The sequence below is a fragment of the Lepidochelys kempii genome, chromosome 14 (assembly GCF_965140285.1).
Source record: "Lepidochelys kempii isolate rLepKem1 chromosome 14, rLepKem1.hap1, whole genome shotgun sequence".
NCBI classification, from domain to species: domain Eukaryota; kingdom Metazoa; phylum Chordata; order Testudines; family Cheloniidae; genus Lepidochelys; species Lepidochelys kempii.
The window spans coordinates 34,080,148-34,096,186 of NC_136393.1; the positions used below are offsets into that span (position 1 = coordinate 34,080,148).

The window sequence follows — 16,039 nt, forward strand, 5'->3', positions numbered from 1 at the left end:
TTTCAGAGTTTGTTTTTATTAAATAACAATTAACAACACACACAAAAGGATTGGTGGGAAGGGAGAAAAAAGCGTATGGCAGTACGCTCTCATAACTGTGTGTAAATCCAGCTATCGTTTTGGAAACTGTCCAAAGGGATGGATGGAACGGCATACAGAGATGTTCTGGGATGTTGCAAGGAATGCGTGGGAGGAGTTTGGGGAAGGCATGGAAAGCAGTTCTGTAATGGCTGGTGAGGGAGCACTCATGTGTTCTGCCTGGAGCATGATTAGGGACCTCAACATTGCTGTTTGCTCCTCCATCATTTTTATCATCCACTCCTGGCCCTTTACAATGTGTTCCTTGCTCTCCTTTCTGGCCTCCCTGTGAGTTTGAATTATTTTTCCTTTAAAGTCTTTGTCCGCTCCCTGTATCCTCTTTTTTCAGCCTCAGAGGATTGGAGCACCTCTCAGAACATGTCCTCCTTGCTGCACCTTGGTCACTTCCTTATTTGGTGGAGGTGCTCCCCCAGTGTGTAGGAAGATCCCCTGAAGGCCAAATCTATAGAAACACAAGAAACAATTCACAGAAGCATGATTTTTAGTTCACGCACAGCACTGAAACATTATAGTGTAAAAATATACCTCTTTTTACATACAAATCACTTTCTCAGTGACCCTTGGCAAGCACACATCTCAGCAAGCATCTTAAACATGGTGAGTGCCCTCCAGGGGAGGGGGAGAGGTTGGGTGCTCAAGATAGGGCAAAGGGTCTAGGTGTTTTTTTAAAGGGATCACTGCAGGTGTCTAGGGACAATATTGCTAATTCAGCCACCATTTTCCACAGGTGGGGGTCATAGAAGCCAATATCTCACTCCTGAGGGTAAGCAAGGATGCAAGGGTGCATCTCCTACAGGCATGGGATTCCAGACCCACTCGGCTGGGCCTGATGCTCACGGGGAGGGAGCTTGAGAGGGAGGTGAGGACCTTGTATTCCCCATCCTTCAGACACATTGTCCAGTATCCATTCCCAGGTGTGAGTCTGACTGGCCCCTTCCTGCTCACAGATTCTCTACAAACCCCCAGAGTCCAGCCTGTCTTGTCTCCCACCTCCACCTCCCAGTAACACCTCCCGTCCATAAATCCCTCAGCACCCAGGACAATGGGGAAAGTATCAAATCTCTTAGGATTATCGGGAAGATCCTGTGGGGTATGTCCATCTCTCACATGTTTAAGATCCTCAGACCAGGATGAGCCAGGGATTTGATGTGTCTGGATCCAGGGTCATGTTCACTGGGGAGAGAGTCACAGAATCAGTGCCAGGGTCAGGGGCTGGTCACTAGGATGAAAGGGAAATTAACCTTCATTCCCATTAATCACTGTGTCATGGGGCCCCCATGCAATGCCAGGAGGAAGGATATGCCCCAGGGGTGGAAGGGGAACCAGAGAGTTGTGGGGAGGAGCAAGTGTGAGGGGGTTGGGATCAAAGGCTGGGAGATGGTTGGGCAAGGGAAAGGGTTTCCACCCACAGGAAGGAGGGACAAGCACCAAAGGGACAGAGAGGATTGAGGGATGGTGCGGGTGTCAGGGGGGCTATAGGGGACAAGGGGAGATGTAGTCACTGCGGGGCAAAGAGCAGGAGAGGGAAGGTGCCTGAGGAAGAGGAGGTGAGGTAACGGGGAGGCACCAGAGGGACAGAGAATGTTGAGGGGAGGGGCCTTCATGGGGAAGAAAGTGGTTGAAGGAAGAGCCAGGTATCAAGACGGCAGAGGGAAGGGGCTTGCATCAGTGAGGCAGAGGGGGTGAGCAGAGAGCCAGATGTTGGGGGTGAGGGAAGATGTAGGTATCAGAGGGTGTGGTGGGGCAAGCGGAAGAACAGGCATCAAAAGGTGGAAAAGGCAGGTACCAGTAGTAAGAGGGGGGAAGAGGGAAGGGACAGGCCACATGGGAATAGAGGCAGAGAAGAGAGGAGTGGGACAGTCACCTGGGGAGAAAATGGGGGCAAGGGAAGCCCTGGGCACCAGAGGATAAAGGAGTGGTGAGGAAAGAGGTGGGCACCCAGGGTTAGAGGGGGGCAAAGGAGAAGGGTGGGCACCAAGTGGGCAGATAGGGAGAAAGAGAGGGGCAGGCCCAGTGGGGCCTGAGGGGGGACAAGGGAAGGGGTGGGAACCACTGAGGCAGAGGGCAGCGAGAGGATGTAGCTGATCTGCAACTGCTAGCAGCCAATATCTCTGATGATGGGACACTAGATGGGGAGGACTTTGAGTTACTACAGAGAATTCTTTCCCAGGTATCTGGCTGGTGGGTCTTGCCCACATACTCAAGGTCTAACTGATCCCCATACTTGGGGTCAGGAAGGAATTTTCCCCTGGGTCAGACTGGCGGAGATCTGAGGGATTTTCACCTTCCTCTGCAACATGGGGCATAGGTCACTTGCAGGTTTAAACTAGTGTAAATGGTGGATTCTCTGTAAACTTGAAATCTTTAAATCATGATTTGAGGACTTTAGTAACTCTTCCAGAGGTTAGAGGTCTATTTCTGGAGTGGGTGGGTGAGGCTCTGTGGTCTGCAATGTGCAGGAAGTCTGACTAGATGATCATGATGGTCCTTTCTGACCTTTGAGTTTATGAGTAAAGTAGATCCCAGCAAGGGACTTTTGTTTCAGATTTTTCAGATTACATGGAGTTATTTAAGTAGTGCCGAAGAGGGTAAACTGAGGCAAGGTACTTGCAGGGCCACCCTGAGGCAGCTGAGTGGAGTACTTAAATGTGCTTCCCCTGACTATATGGTATCAGAAGTGGAATCTGAGATCCCATTCCACCAAGAACGGATGACCAAGCAGCATGGCACAAGCACTTCCATGACGGTGGGACATTCACTCTCTCAAGGTAGTGTCAGGAGGGCAGCAACAACTATGGGAGTTCCAGCTCCCATATTTCGAAGGAACTAAGCAACCACAGTGGTGCCTCAAAGAAGGTCAGTGATTTGAAAGAGTCAGCCACCACAGACAACCACAAGAGAAGAAAGCACAGGACTGGTCCAATATTAGGTACCGACCGTGGGCAAGATGGGCAAATAAGATGGGGTTGGCCCCCAGAAACCAGGATGCTGAGACTGGCCTGGTTTCCCAGAAGAGTCAGAGAAGAGGGGAGTTCCAGGTTATTAAATACGTCCTGCCATGGGGAAGTCATGCCATCCTGCCATATTCCGCTGGAAGGTAAAAGACACCTTCAGTTAATGTTGAGTCACCAAAATTAATGGGCAATAGTCGAACTAAGAGTGACGTCTCCCGCACTGATGATACGAATGTTCTGAAAGATCTGTCAATAGGACGCTAAGCAGAGAAGAGCGCAGAGCAGAGCTTTCTTATGGGGACAGGGACCCAAGCTGTCCTGTCCCAGCTGTTACATGTACTATCTTATACACCTCAGATACTGCACACATAAACCTGGACCAGAGAGCAGGGCTTGCTGGCTCCAAGTCACCGTTCCACGTCCCTCCCACACTGATCCCTGCAACCTCCTCCCCACCTGCCACTCTTCATCCCCCATCCTCTGCACAGACACACATGCCTTTAAGCCCCACCCCAGGCCATATCTCCACATCCCATGCTGGTCTGCTGCTCCCACTGCACATTATTATTTACATTCCAGTAGCATCTAGAGGTCGCACTCAGGGCTGGGCCCCACTGCGCTAGGTCCTGTACACACACGCTCAGGGCTGGGGCCCACCATACTAGGTCCTGTACACATACACTCAGGGCTGGGCCCCCACTGCACTTGGTTCTGTACACACACACACTCCAGACTATAAAAAGACACAGTCCCTGCTCCAAAGAGTTTACAATCTAGGGTCCTGACCATGCAAAAGCCCAGGTATAATTTTACTCACAAACCTGCTTCTCTTCCCCACACCTCTCCAACTACTGCCCCATCTTCCCTTCCGGGTTGTTTCTGCTACCACATCCCCCACCGTCTTATTGTCCCTTCACTAAGACCCTCTGCCCCACCCAGCACCACACCAGCACAAGCTAATAGTCTTTGCCATTAGTCCCTTCACCATTCAGCCCTTCCCTGTCTGTCAAATCCACCAGCTTTACTGAGCTGTCAACACTGTCTTCCCATTGCATAGAAAACATTTTTTGCCCTCTTGGGCAAAATGGTAAGGGCTGCTCCTGGCAGGCTGGGTCACCCACCTGTCTGCTTCTCCCTCAAGCACCTCAGTGTTTTCTCCCCTTCCGTGCATGGAGAAAATGCCCCATCAATATTTGTAAAGCTGCTCCCTTATTCTCTCTTAAATCCCTCCTCCAAACACATATATGCTGTGGCCCCAGTAATCTCTCTTGTCTGGAACTGGCTGGGCAAGTGATGAGCTGGACTTGGGTTTCTTTTTATCATTACCTCGCTGCTTGCCCTCCCAACCCCTCACGTCCCTTGTGTTTTTCATCCCTCTGTTATAGCCTGTCTGTCATGCAGAGGGTGAGCTCCCTGGGGCAGGTATCTCTTTGTTATATGGAGTTTGTGTGGACTGAAGGGAGACAGTGGGTGTGTCTGGGAGGCCATAGAAGAGGCTGAGCTGGGAACATCACAGAGGTCATTAGAGATTTTGGTGAGAGTGGTTTCAGGGGAGTGAATGGGGAAGAAGCTCAATTGGAGAGGGTCTAGGTCTAGGACAGGAGCGGCAGAAGATTCCTAAAAGTGCGGGGCCCACCATCACCCCAACCATGGACCCTCCCCCTCACAGCTCTCATTCCCCCAAGGCCCCTCCCTCACAGCGCCCATTCTCCCATGGCCCCGCCTTCGCACCGCCCCTTCTTCCTGAGCCCCTGCGCTGCCTCTTCCTCCCAAGACCCCGCTCCCCGCTTGCTCCTTTGTGCCCCCTCACCCCATTACTTGTTCTTATGGCAGGTAAAAAGTGGAGCTCCATGGCCCCTTGGTGCCCCCTATTCCAGCACCCCTGTCTAGGATGGAACAGGAGGAGAGAAACTCCAGACTGTGATTGTAGACAGAGCGTTCATTGAGCTTAGCGGGAGAAGGGAGAAGGGACAGTAGGTAGAGAGGCAATTAGGATCAGGGATGGAAAGTTTTAGGATGGGAGAGACTAAGTGTCACAAGGTGGCTGGTCTTTTAAGGAGAGTTGGGGCCCAGTTCCACCCTGAGATTAATCAGCTGATGCTGAGGCCAGGGATCAAGTGATGGCTTGAAGATCTCCTGGTCCTAATAAAAGCCTGGCCAGCAAGTTCTTCAGCTAAGGGAGAGCTTCAGGGAGCAGGAAGACTCCAGGAGGAGACCCTGAGGCAGGGAAAAGAGCCCAGTTCCTGTATGATTCTCAGGCAGACAGCTGGTGGGGTGCAATCTTGCAGGGAGGGGCTAGGCCCATGCAGAAGATCCCGGCTCAGGGGAAATGATGTCTGTTGTGCTGGGGAGCGGGGTGAGGTGGTTATAGAGTGATTCTCAATTAATATTTGATTAAAGTTTAACACCTTAAACAAAACAGACAGAGTGAGCCTCATACCAGAATATCCCATAGCCCAGTAGTTAGAGCACTGTCCTGAGAGTTGGGAGACCCCTGTTCAAATCCTTTCTCCTCATCAGCAGAGAGAGGGGACTTCAACCAGAGTCTCCCACATTTCGGGTGGGTACCCTAACCCCTAGGCTAAAGGTTATAAGAGAGTTTTGCCTCCTCCCAGTCTCCCACCTCTGTTCTTTGTGTCATTGGGTGACCTCTGAGCATGTCTACAGGATCAGTCTTCATAGGTGAGACAGGTGCTCCTTCCTCCAGTTTGTGGGTCACTTTGGGGCTCAGGTGGGAGATAGGTGCCTAAACGTCTAGAGCAAGGCAGCCATGTATATGCCCAGAGGCAGAAACTTAGACACTGAGAGAATTTTTACAGCAGAGATTTCTGTCCCGAGTGAGTTTAGGCACCCACACAGTTATGCATCAGCCAAGAGGGGTCTTGTGGATCACGGTGCCTAAAACTAGGATTGAGATGCCTGTCTCTGGGTTTGGTGCCTAAGTCTCTTTGCAGATCTGTGCCATAATGCACAATGCAATTCCCCTTAATATGGAGTTAAAACTGAGAGGACATGTACTTGTAACTTAAGGGTAAAAGTCATTACAAGAATCTTGTAATTATCCCCAAACCAAATGTTATATACCCAGACAATACAGAATTATGGTTATATTTAAAAGAAATCCAAACATTCCATGGTCTCGAAATGCAGCTAAGGCACCTAAACAACCTTAACTCTGCCCTGTAGTAACATCATGAGGGGGGAAATTGGAAAAAAACCCTTAAAACATTGTGTTCCTATAAAATCAGTTTCATTTAATGTAGAACCACAGACACTGTTCTGCACTGATCAGACCTGTATGGTTAATGCATAGAGTCGCTGTAGAGTGGAGCTGAGGTTGTGGGTGTACATGCTCACTGCAGGTGAAATCCTGCCCTCTCCCTCATTACATGTGTATGGAAGAGCCACAACACAGGGGGATCCTGAGTGAGGGATCCTGTTAAATATTGGACAAGTCTCTCAGGGTTCATCTACATTGCAAAAAAACCCCCAAAACAAAACACAACAGTGGGGCCCAGAGACTAGGCCAACTGACTCAGGCTTGGGGAGCCCATGCTACAGGGCTAAAAATAGCAGTACAGACATTCCTGCTTGGGCTAGCACCTGTGTTCCGAAACCCAGTGAGGGGGAGGGCCTCAGAGCCTGGGTTCCAGCCCAAGCCGGAATGTCTACAATATTAATATTTAGCCATGCAGTGCAAGCCCCAGGCTCTGAGATTTGCTGCCGTGGGTGGGTTTTTTGCAGTATAGACGTACCCAGTCTCCAGCAATGACACCGGCCCAGGATGGCAAGTGTTATTCAGGGCCCTGGATTCAGAGAACCATTTCTATAATTCCCATGGGCTTTATTATTCGCCTTCAGAGCCCATTTGTGTGAGCATGAGCAGCCCCTGAGCTCACAGCTTGGGCCCTGGTGCCAATATGGAGACGTTCCCCATCACTCATTAAAACAGGCTGTAACTCCATCAGCTAAAACTGAGCTAAAGGTGGTAAACTGTGACTACTCTGCATCAAATGTGTCTTTCAATCGAGTTAAGTTGGCTTCACTGAGCTAACTCGACTATCATGACATGAAATCTTCAACCCATCCCATTGGTCCCAGACACTGACATTTCTGCCTCTCCATCGCAGATTGCAGAGTCTCTAGAGGGAGAAAAAGGCAAGAGGTGATATTTCATGCTGTTGTGTTTATAACAGCAAACCCATGGCTAATGTAACTGTTCCACACACTCAAAGGCCACCACTGGAAGGTCCCAAGGGAAAAGGACAAGACATATGATTGTTCTACCCTAGTACAAACCTAGGAGGTGCCTTCATGCCCCTTGGTACCTGGAATGCACATGCTGAGAACAACAAGATACGGAGTACACTTTGGTACAGAAAAACTGATTGAATAAATCTAGTTTCAGAGGACACAGTACCTTTTACTTAGGAACAGGCAGGATATAAAAAGGATAACTTTGGGAGAGTAACTTTGAGTGCACACCTTCTGTGTAAGGTGAATTTAACAAGGCTGCACAAGACGGCTTCCTGGACACAGGTATCGTAATGAACCTTTCTTCCTCTACTATACTATTATTGAGCTTTAGCAATAAACCTGACTGATACTGGTTATTTGGTCTCTTGAATATATTTCATAATGAAACAGAGTGTGGTTAAACGATTGACTATACAATTTTTCAACAGAAGGGATGTGCATGTGCACAGAATTGGGCCCTAAGAAACTTACTTCTCTCCTACTTTGCATTGTTTTGTCTGCAAGCAAACAAGTTAGATATGTCACAGCTGCAAGCATAGCTTACTAAGCCTCACATGGGTGTTTCGAACTGAGCAATGCTGATCCCCATGGAATATTTCAGAATCACATTCCATTGGGACCTGTTAGTGAGATCTGACAGGATGAACCCACTTGACACTTGTGAGTTCAGACGTGAAATCATAATGTATTCAGAGCACCCTTCGCCCTCAACCTATCTCCATTGCCCCAAACTCTCCCAAACATTTAATCAAAGCACCTCAATCCTGGCATCTCCATTTTTGTTTTTAAATCTCTGACTGGTCAAATTGCATTCTCCCTTTGTCATAAATATATAGGGAAGGGTAACAACCTTTATGTATGCAATAGCATAAAATCCCTCCTGGCCAGATGAACAGAGAACACTTTACCTGTAAGGGGTTAAGAAACTCAAATAACCTAGTTGGCACCTGACCAGAAGGATCAATAAGAAAAGAAGATACTTTCAAATCTGGGGGTCGGGGGGAAGTGTTTGTTTCTCTTTGTTTGTTCTCTCTCTGGATGGAGAGAGAGGCCAGGAAAGTAAAACATCTCCTGAAAACATACCTGAAATGATTCATCTAAGATTACAAACATTGTAAGTAAGGGCAAGGAAATGCATTAGATTATCTTTTGTTTTAGCTTGTTAATTTCCCCTATGCTAAGAGGGAGTTTTATTCCTGTTTTTTGTAACTTTGAAGCTGAGCCTAGAGGGGAATCCTCTGTGTTTTTACCCTGTAAAGTTATCTTCCATCCTGATTTTGCAGGTATGATTCTTTTACTTTTTCTTTAAATAAAGTTCTTTCTTTAAGAACCTGATTGATTTTCAGTGTCCTAGAGACAAAGAGTCTGGTCGGTACTCACATTATTCTCAAGCCTCCCCAGGAAAGGGGGTGAAGGGGCTTGGGGGAATATTTTGGGGGGATAGGGACTCCAAGTGACCCTTTTCCCAAATTTTTGTGTAAATCACTTGGTGGTGGCAGCAATACTACCCAAGGACAAGGAAAGGAATTGTACCTTGGGGAAGTTTTAACCTAAGGTGGTAGAATATAAACTTAGGGGATCTTTCATGGGGGTCCTCACATCTGTACCCCAGAGTTCAGAGTGGGAAGGGAACCCTGACACCCTTCTTGTTACTTTACCTTTTGCTCTGCATTGACTCCAGGAGCAGTAACTGGCCAGGGCAATGAGAACACAGAAGATAACACCCAGGATCACACCCAGAGCCACCACCCAGATGTGAAATGTGAAAAAGAGATCTGCAAGAGAAAGTGTCATTGACTTAGGAACAAACATGTGTCAAAAGAAGGACATTGCAACAATGGTGACACTGTGACCAGTTAAAAGAATCTCACAGGGAAATACATGGTGAGATGTGGCTCCTCTGTGCTTTATTATTAAGCCATTGAAAGTCCAAGCAATAATCTGGTTACTGAACATGGTTAATTACTGAAAAGGGGAATATCAGGGATGGGGCTTGGCGCAGCTCCATTAGAGAATCATAGGACTGGAAGGGACCTCGAGATGTCATCTAGTCTAGTCCCCTGCACTCAAGGTAGGACTAAGTATTATCTAGACCATCCCTCACAGGTGTTTGTCCAACCTGCTCTTAAAAATCCCCAGTGATGGAGATTCCACCACCAACCCTAGGAAATTTATTCCAGTGCTTAACCACTCTGACAGTTGGGAAGATTTTCCTAATGTCCAACCTAAACCGCCCTTGCTGCAATTTAAGCCCATTGCTTCTTGTCCTATCCACAGAAGTTAAGGAGAACAATTTTTCTCCCTCCTCCTTGTAACAACCTTTTATGTACATGAAAACTGTTATCATGTCCCCATTCAGTCTTCTCTTCTCCAGAATAAACAAACCCAATTTTTTCAGTCTTCCCTCAGAGGTCATGTTTTCTAGACCTTTAATCATTTTTGTTGCTCTTTCGGGACATTCTCCAATTTGTCCACATCTTTCCTGAAATGTGGCACCCAGAACTGGACACAATACTCCAGTTTAGGCACCTATCTCTGAGACAAAGGGGACTTAACACACACCCCTCTCCTTGTCATCTCCCATTGGCTAGCTAAGAGGAGGTGGCACTTAGCAGGCTGGTTTCTGTGAATTGCAGTCTAGCCCCTGTTGTACAGGGAGCCTGGGCACCTAACTCAGGCTTTGTTGTTCCCAGTGATTTTCTAGGTACCTCAAAGTATCAAATACTGACTCTCCTTAAGATCTGTTACACCAGTGTAAATCTGGAGTAACTTCACTGACTCCAGGTTACACCCAGAGGTGAAAGTAAGCCAGTATGGTACAGCATACCAGTAAGAGCCGATACACAGCCAACCATACCGGCAGGGACGCTAATGGGCGGAGGGGGGGTGGTGGCAAAAGGTAGCAGACGGGAGCCCCGGACCCTTTAAATTGCTGCTGGAGCTCCAGGTGGCGTGGGCTGGGCAGCGCTGAAAGGCTGGCTGTGGGAGTCTGGCCCCAGTCCCGCCCCTTTTGCCCAAGGCCCACCCCTTCCGGGGGCCCAGAGCCACCTCCCCCCACCAACCTTGCTCAGGACCCCGGCCTCCCTGCATCTCGGTAAGTCCCTTAAGTTACTTTCACCACTGGTTACTATATAATTAGTGTTTGTGGTGCTGAGCATCAGCACACCTAAGTGTTTTTGTGAATGTAGCTGAATTGCTCATAATGCTGAAGATTCAGGCCAGTAAATAGGAGACCCAATAAGAATTGTTCCACACTAACAACTGCAGAAGCTCAGTCTATTCCACATACAGCGTGGATGGGCACTGACCTGCTATGGAAATGGTTGACACTCTCTCCTGGTTCAGGCAGGGGTTCCTGACAGAACAGGACACTTTCTGGTTGGATTCTTCTGTTATAACAATAGCAATCTCTGTTTGAAACAGACCGGTGGCCTCTTGCAATATGTTGTGAGAGGCTGATGGTAAGACCTGCCCCTGGAGATCTCTCCATTGAGCCTCAGGCTCTGGGTACCACCCAAATGATCGACACACAACCCGGATCCCTCCATCCTGGTGACCTTCCACAGGGATGTCAGGATCAGAGCCCACACCTAGAGGAAAATGGAATAAACAGGTGTTAATTCTACAGTACCCAGATGTGCCAAAAGTCTCATTACAGCATCTGTAGAGAGCTGGGAAAGTTCTGGTTTATTTTTATGACAGGTTTCAGAGTAACAGCCGTGTTAGTCTGTATTCGCAAAAAGAAAAGGAGGACTTGTGGCACCTTAGAGACTAACCAATTTATTTGAGCATAAGCTTTCGTGAGCTACAGCTCACTTGGTATCTCCTCTCATCTTCTATTGTTAATGGCCAGATGTGCAGGGGTTAATGTCTTTATAGAAACAGAACAGGCAATGCAGTGATGGGGCAAAGTCAGGTAAGTGTGAATGAATAACCAGGACTGCCAGCCTGTGAACAGAGCCATTGTATCATGGGATATACACAGACCATTGTATCAGCTTTATACATGTCACGTATAGACAAAGGAAAAGCATTAGATCTTATACATGAACTCCACTAGTAACCTCCCTCCAGCCTGACAATTCACCTTTCAGGCTTGGTCTACACTAGAGCTTACTTTGGTATAATTTACATCACTCAGGGGGTGTGAATAATTCACACCCCTGAGTGACAGAAATTACACCAACCTAAGTGCTGGTGTGGACAGCGCTATGTCAGTGGGAAAGCTTCTCCTGCCGACATAGCTACCACCTCTTGCAGAGGTGGAGGTATTATGACAACGGAAGAGCTCTCTTCTGCTGGCATAGTTTCTTCACCAGATGCACTACAGCAGCGCAGCTGCATCAGTGCAGCTGTACCACTGTAGCATTTCTAGTGTAGACAAGCCCTCAGTATGACCCTTTAGCAGTTCATTATGCACCTTTCAATTTTCATATTAATCCCCATCTTCTCTAATTTAACTAATAGTTTCCCAGGTGGAACTGTATCAAATGCCTTACTGACATCCAGGTAGATTAGATCTAATGCTTTTCCTTTGTCTAAAGAAACAATTATCTTCTCAAAAAAGGAGATCCAGTTGGTTTAGCACAATATACCTTTTTAAAAACCATGTTATATTTTATCCCAGTTACTGTTTACTTCTTGTCCTGAACTACTTTTTCTTCCAAGATTTGGTCCAAGACCTTGCATACAATTGAAGTCAAACTAACAGGCCTCTAGTTGCCTGGATCACTTTTTCTCTTTTCTTAAAAATAGAAACTATATTAATCATTCTCCAGTCATAGGATACAATCCCCTAATTTACAAATTCATTAAAAATCCTAGCTATTGGGCTTGCTTTAATATTCTTGGATGGAGATTATCCGGGGCTCCCAGTTTAGTCCCATTAAGCTGCTTGAGTTTGGCTTCCAGCTTGGATGTGGTAATTTCCATGTCCTAATTCCCATTCCCTGCCACTACCCCATAGCACCTCAGTACCCTTATTAAAAACGATGGTAAAGTATTTGTTTAGGTGTTGCTCTGGCAGCAACTTTGGAAATGTTCAAGGGGAAAGGCCGGTGTAGGCCAGACCTCAGAGTGGGCATGACATAGCCCCTCCCCTTCCAGCCCTGTCCCAAATAACTACCAAGGTATTGGTGGGGGACAGTGACCCATGCCCCAGTTCTGCTTATTCCAGGGGAGGGTTCTTTATGGTTTTCCCCCCACAACAGCTCACACCTGGCCTGGGATTCCCTTTCTGTGTCTGTGGCCCAGCCTCACTGTCCCAGGGTCAAGGCGATGTCAGGGATGGATTTGGTCATCGCTCACAATGGGAACAATGTCACAGTGCTCCGTACAGCAGCTCCAGCTGAAACCAATGGAGACTGTTCCCCTTCCCCTCCCATTGAGAACAACAGGAGCTGCTCAGAGCCCCTGGAAACCTGCCCATGTCACACAGGTGCCAACATGTAGCAGTTCAGAGCTGAGCTCCTTTGGAAACATGGTCCTATGGCTCTACGGCCCCTGGCACCTGCAAGAGGCTATGTTGTTTTAAAGGGCAGTGGGCTTCCAACAAGGGCTGACTTCACTCGGGGCTCACACCACGTTATGCTGATGGAGTGAGCCCATCTGGTATACAAGAGGCCTCATGGACACAAACAGGTGCCATTTACACTCAGAGGGGGAGATTTTCACAAACATAGGGGAGTTAGGATCAATGGGGCTTGTGCTCCTAAATCCCTTAGGAGCTTTAGAAAATCTCCCTCTCCCTCCATCAGTTGCACCCAATCTGGCCCCAGGTGTTTCCCTTCCATCTTTCAGCCTCTCACTCTGGAGCATGACAGTAGTGAGTTGATGATAAAAATACCTGCACACTCCCAACAACGCCCCAAGGGAAAATTAGAAATGGTGATCATTTCCTACATCTGTCAGTAAATAAAGCAGAACAGCAAATAAATGTGAACCTGGCAGTGGAGAAGTGACTGAACAGGTCTCTGAATCTGTGTGGGCCTTTCTACACTCACAACTGATTTCCTGGTAGTGAAGTGACACTTTATCCCCCAAATCCCAGGAGCGAGGCCTGTTGATAGCAGCAGCTCCTCTGACTAATCAGCATAATAAGCCAGGAAATATTCAGGGGAGCAATTTAGTGGGAGTTGCAGTGAGTGAACCCCCTATCTGCAGAATCCTGTGCAGTTATTCCTGAGCCATTCCAATCTCTCCAGGGGGTTCCCTGCTTTGCTAGCACCCAGAGCCATTCTCTCTAGAGAGAGCTCCTGCTTCCAGTGACTGCTTCCCTTTCCCAGGCTGTAACATCCATCCTGCTGGAGGGGTCAGGGAGCCACAGGATTTAACTCCAGCCTGCTCCTAAGGTTTTCATTAAGTTAATACATTTTATATTAAATGGAAGCACCGTCCTCTCTTCGAACATCCATCAGCTTCAAAACTGCAACTACAATAGCGCCTGGAACGTCACTGTAACTGGATCCTTCTCACAGCATGGTTATGGCACAAAGTTCAAATTCCTCGGACACACCCACAGTGCTAGTGAGAAGACAGCTGTGGTGCCAGCAAACCAGCTCTTTTGACTGGTGACACAATCAGTTCTGCAGACTTTTTTCCTTGTGCTCCAGGAGTCACTGTAATTATCTCCACCCTGTGTAAAGAACTGGACCAAAGTCTGCTTCAGCAGCCACTAGACTCTGTGGCCATGTTAATTTATTCTAGTGCCCTGAAATATTCTTCATTCCCATTCCCCACCCTCCAAACACATGCAAGACTTGTGGCTGAAAAGTTAACCATGGGCGGAGGGTGAAGCTTCCACTCGAGGAGGCTAGCCCCCCATCCCGCTTCTTATGCCCGTGGCCCTGCCCGTCCCTTCCCAGCTCAGTGCGGGTGTCCCTCCTTTCCTTCCCCCCTCCTCCCCACTTGGGACCTCGACAGTCACTCCTCCCCCCTCTCAGTTCTCCTTCCCTACCTTATTTTTATTCTGTCCTATCCCTCTCCTTTTGCAAATATTTCAATTGTTAATCTTCTTTTTTGTATTTTTAATAAAAGGTTAAAGGGATTTTTCAATGGTGTGTTTGCCATGAGACAACGCTGGCTGAGGTCTCTGAAAACCAACCCCCAAACCTTGTTTAACACTGTTTAATGTTAGACAGTGACAGGGTCATGTTAACATCTTTGACTCTTTGTGCTCATTTATTCCATCTGTTGCTTGTATTCGACTATGACTGGAAATCAGTTTCCACATGTAGGGTTCAGGAGATGTGCCAGGGCACTTTGGTGTCTATATTCCCTCCTACTGTTGGCCAAGGTGGCACAACGATATTCTGTTGCTCGTTCTGCTTCCTTCGTAGCAGAGTGTCAAGCTCACCTGTCCTTGGCCGTATCTTCCCAGGTCATTAAGTGCAGACCAGCAGACTGTATGTGCTGCTTGATGCAGTCCTTGTAACAGCATCTGGGATGGCCAGCCTTCCTACTGCCTTTTTCAAGTCCACTGCACAGAACTCTCTTAGGCAGTCAATTGTTTTCCATACATATGACGTGGCCGACCCAGGCCATTTGCCTCTGTGCTAGCATGGCTTCCAGGCTTGGCATGGCTGCCTGCCGTAGTACCTTGTTGTTGGCGATTTTGTCAGACCATTTGATTCCCAGTATGTTGCGTAGGTAGCATTGTTGCAGACAGTTAAGGTTTTGGATGTGGCAACGATAAAGGGGGGAGGTCTCTAACGAGTATAGAAGACAAGGGAGCACAACAGCTCTGTAAAGTTGGCATTTTGGGGACACTTTGACCCCCACCCCCTGTCTTGTCCATAGTCCTTTGTGTAGACAACCAAAAGCTGAGACAGCTGACTTTAAGGGTGCTGAAAGTTCTTTGTCAATGTTAGTGTCATTGGTAACTGCTACCTGTGCAGCAGAAGGACTTGATGTTGTTTAATTGGCAGCTGTTCAATTTTATTTCTGGTGGTGGTGGAAGTGATGGGTTTCTGCCAGGAGATGGTTGGTACAGGATTTCTGTTTTCTTTACATTAATACAGAGGCCAAACAGGGATACAACACGGGCAAAGGAATTCAGCAAATGCTGCAGGTTGTTCTCAGAAAGGGTGACAAACGCTGAGTCATCGGCTTACAGTAGATCCTTTACTTCACTTTTCTGGGATTTGCTTTTGGCCTTGAATGGGCAGAGGTTTAGAAATCTGCCATCGAATCGTGTTGTTAGAGTGACATCTGTAATGGTTGTACATGTCATTCCAGCCAGGAACAAACTTCATCCATCCGATGAAGTGAGCCGTAGCTCACGAAAGCTTATGCTCAAATAAATTGGTTAGTCTCTAAGGTGCCACAAGTCCTCCTTTTCTTTTTGCGAATACAGACTAACACGGCTGCTACTCTGAAAGTAAATAATGTAAGGGAAGCACACAGCCTTTTTTAACCTCATGGGCTACAGGAAAGGGATCAGATGAGTCGGCACCCACTGATACATGGGCCTGCATGTTGGCATGGAAGCAGCAAATAAGGTTGATTAGTTTGTTTGGGCAGCTAAACTTTGCAAGAAGACAGTGGAGCATTTGACATAGTCGAATGCCTTACTAAGGTCAACAAAGGCAACATACGAGGACATTTCTTGTTCAGCAGCTTGCTCCTGTAACTGGCATAGGGAAAATATCATGTCGGCCATGCTGTGTGATGAATGGAAACCACACTGGAATTTAGGGAGTACATCATCTGCAATAACCTGAAACCTTTTC

General features: G+C 47.6%; 2 protein-coding genes across 17 annotated transcripts in view; both read right to left on the bottom strand.

Annotated features, from left to right (window-relative positions):
• Nucleotides 1-16,039, bottom strand: part of LOC140898275 (uncharacterized) — a 2,445,793-nt gene that overhangs the window by 1,960,256 nt on the left and 469,498 nt on the right. The window lies entirely within an intron of this gene.
• LOC144929091 (butyrophilin subfamily 3 member A2-like) overlaps nucleotides 1-16,039 on the bottom strand; it is a 23,866-nt gene continuing 7,827 nt past the window's right edge. For 5 of the 8 annotated variants that reach the window (XR_013634641.1, XR_013634643.1, XR_013634640.1 and 2 more), the window contains 3 exons: nucleotides 10,619-10,900; nucleotides 8,969-9,085; nucleotides 1-541 (listed from right to left, as the gene is read on the bottom strand). Coding sequence is in view for 1 of the 8 variants with exons in the window: in XM_078848839.1 (XP_078704965.1) it covers nucleotides 1,220-1,272; nucleotides 8,969-9,085; nucleotides 10,619-10,900 (452 nt within the window). In the remaining 7 variants the exon portion in view is untranslated. Of the gene's footprint in view, nucleotides 542-1,206; nucleotides 1,273-8,968; nucleotides 9,086-10,618; nucleotides 10,901-14,664; nucleotides 16,037-16,039 lie in introns of those variants that run through there. The other 3 variants (XR_013634644.1, XM_078848839.1, XR_013634646.1) reach the window with 3 other exon arrangements.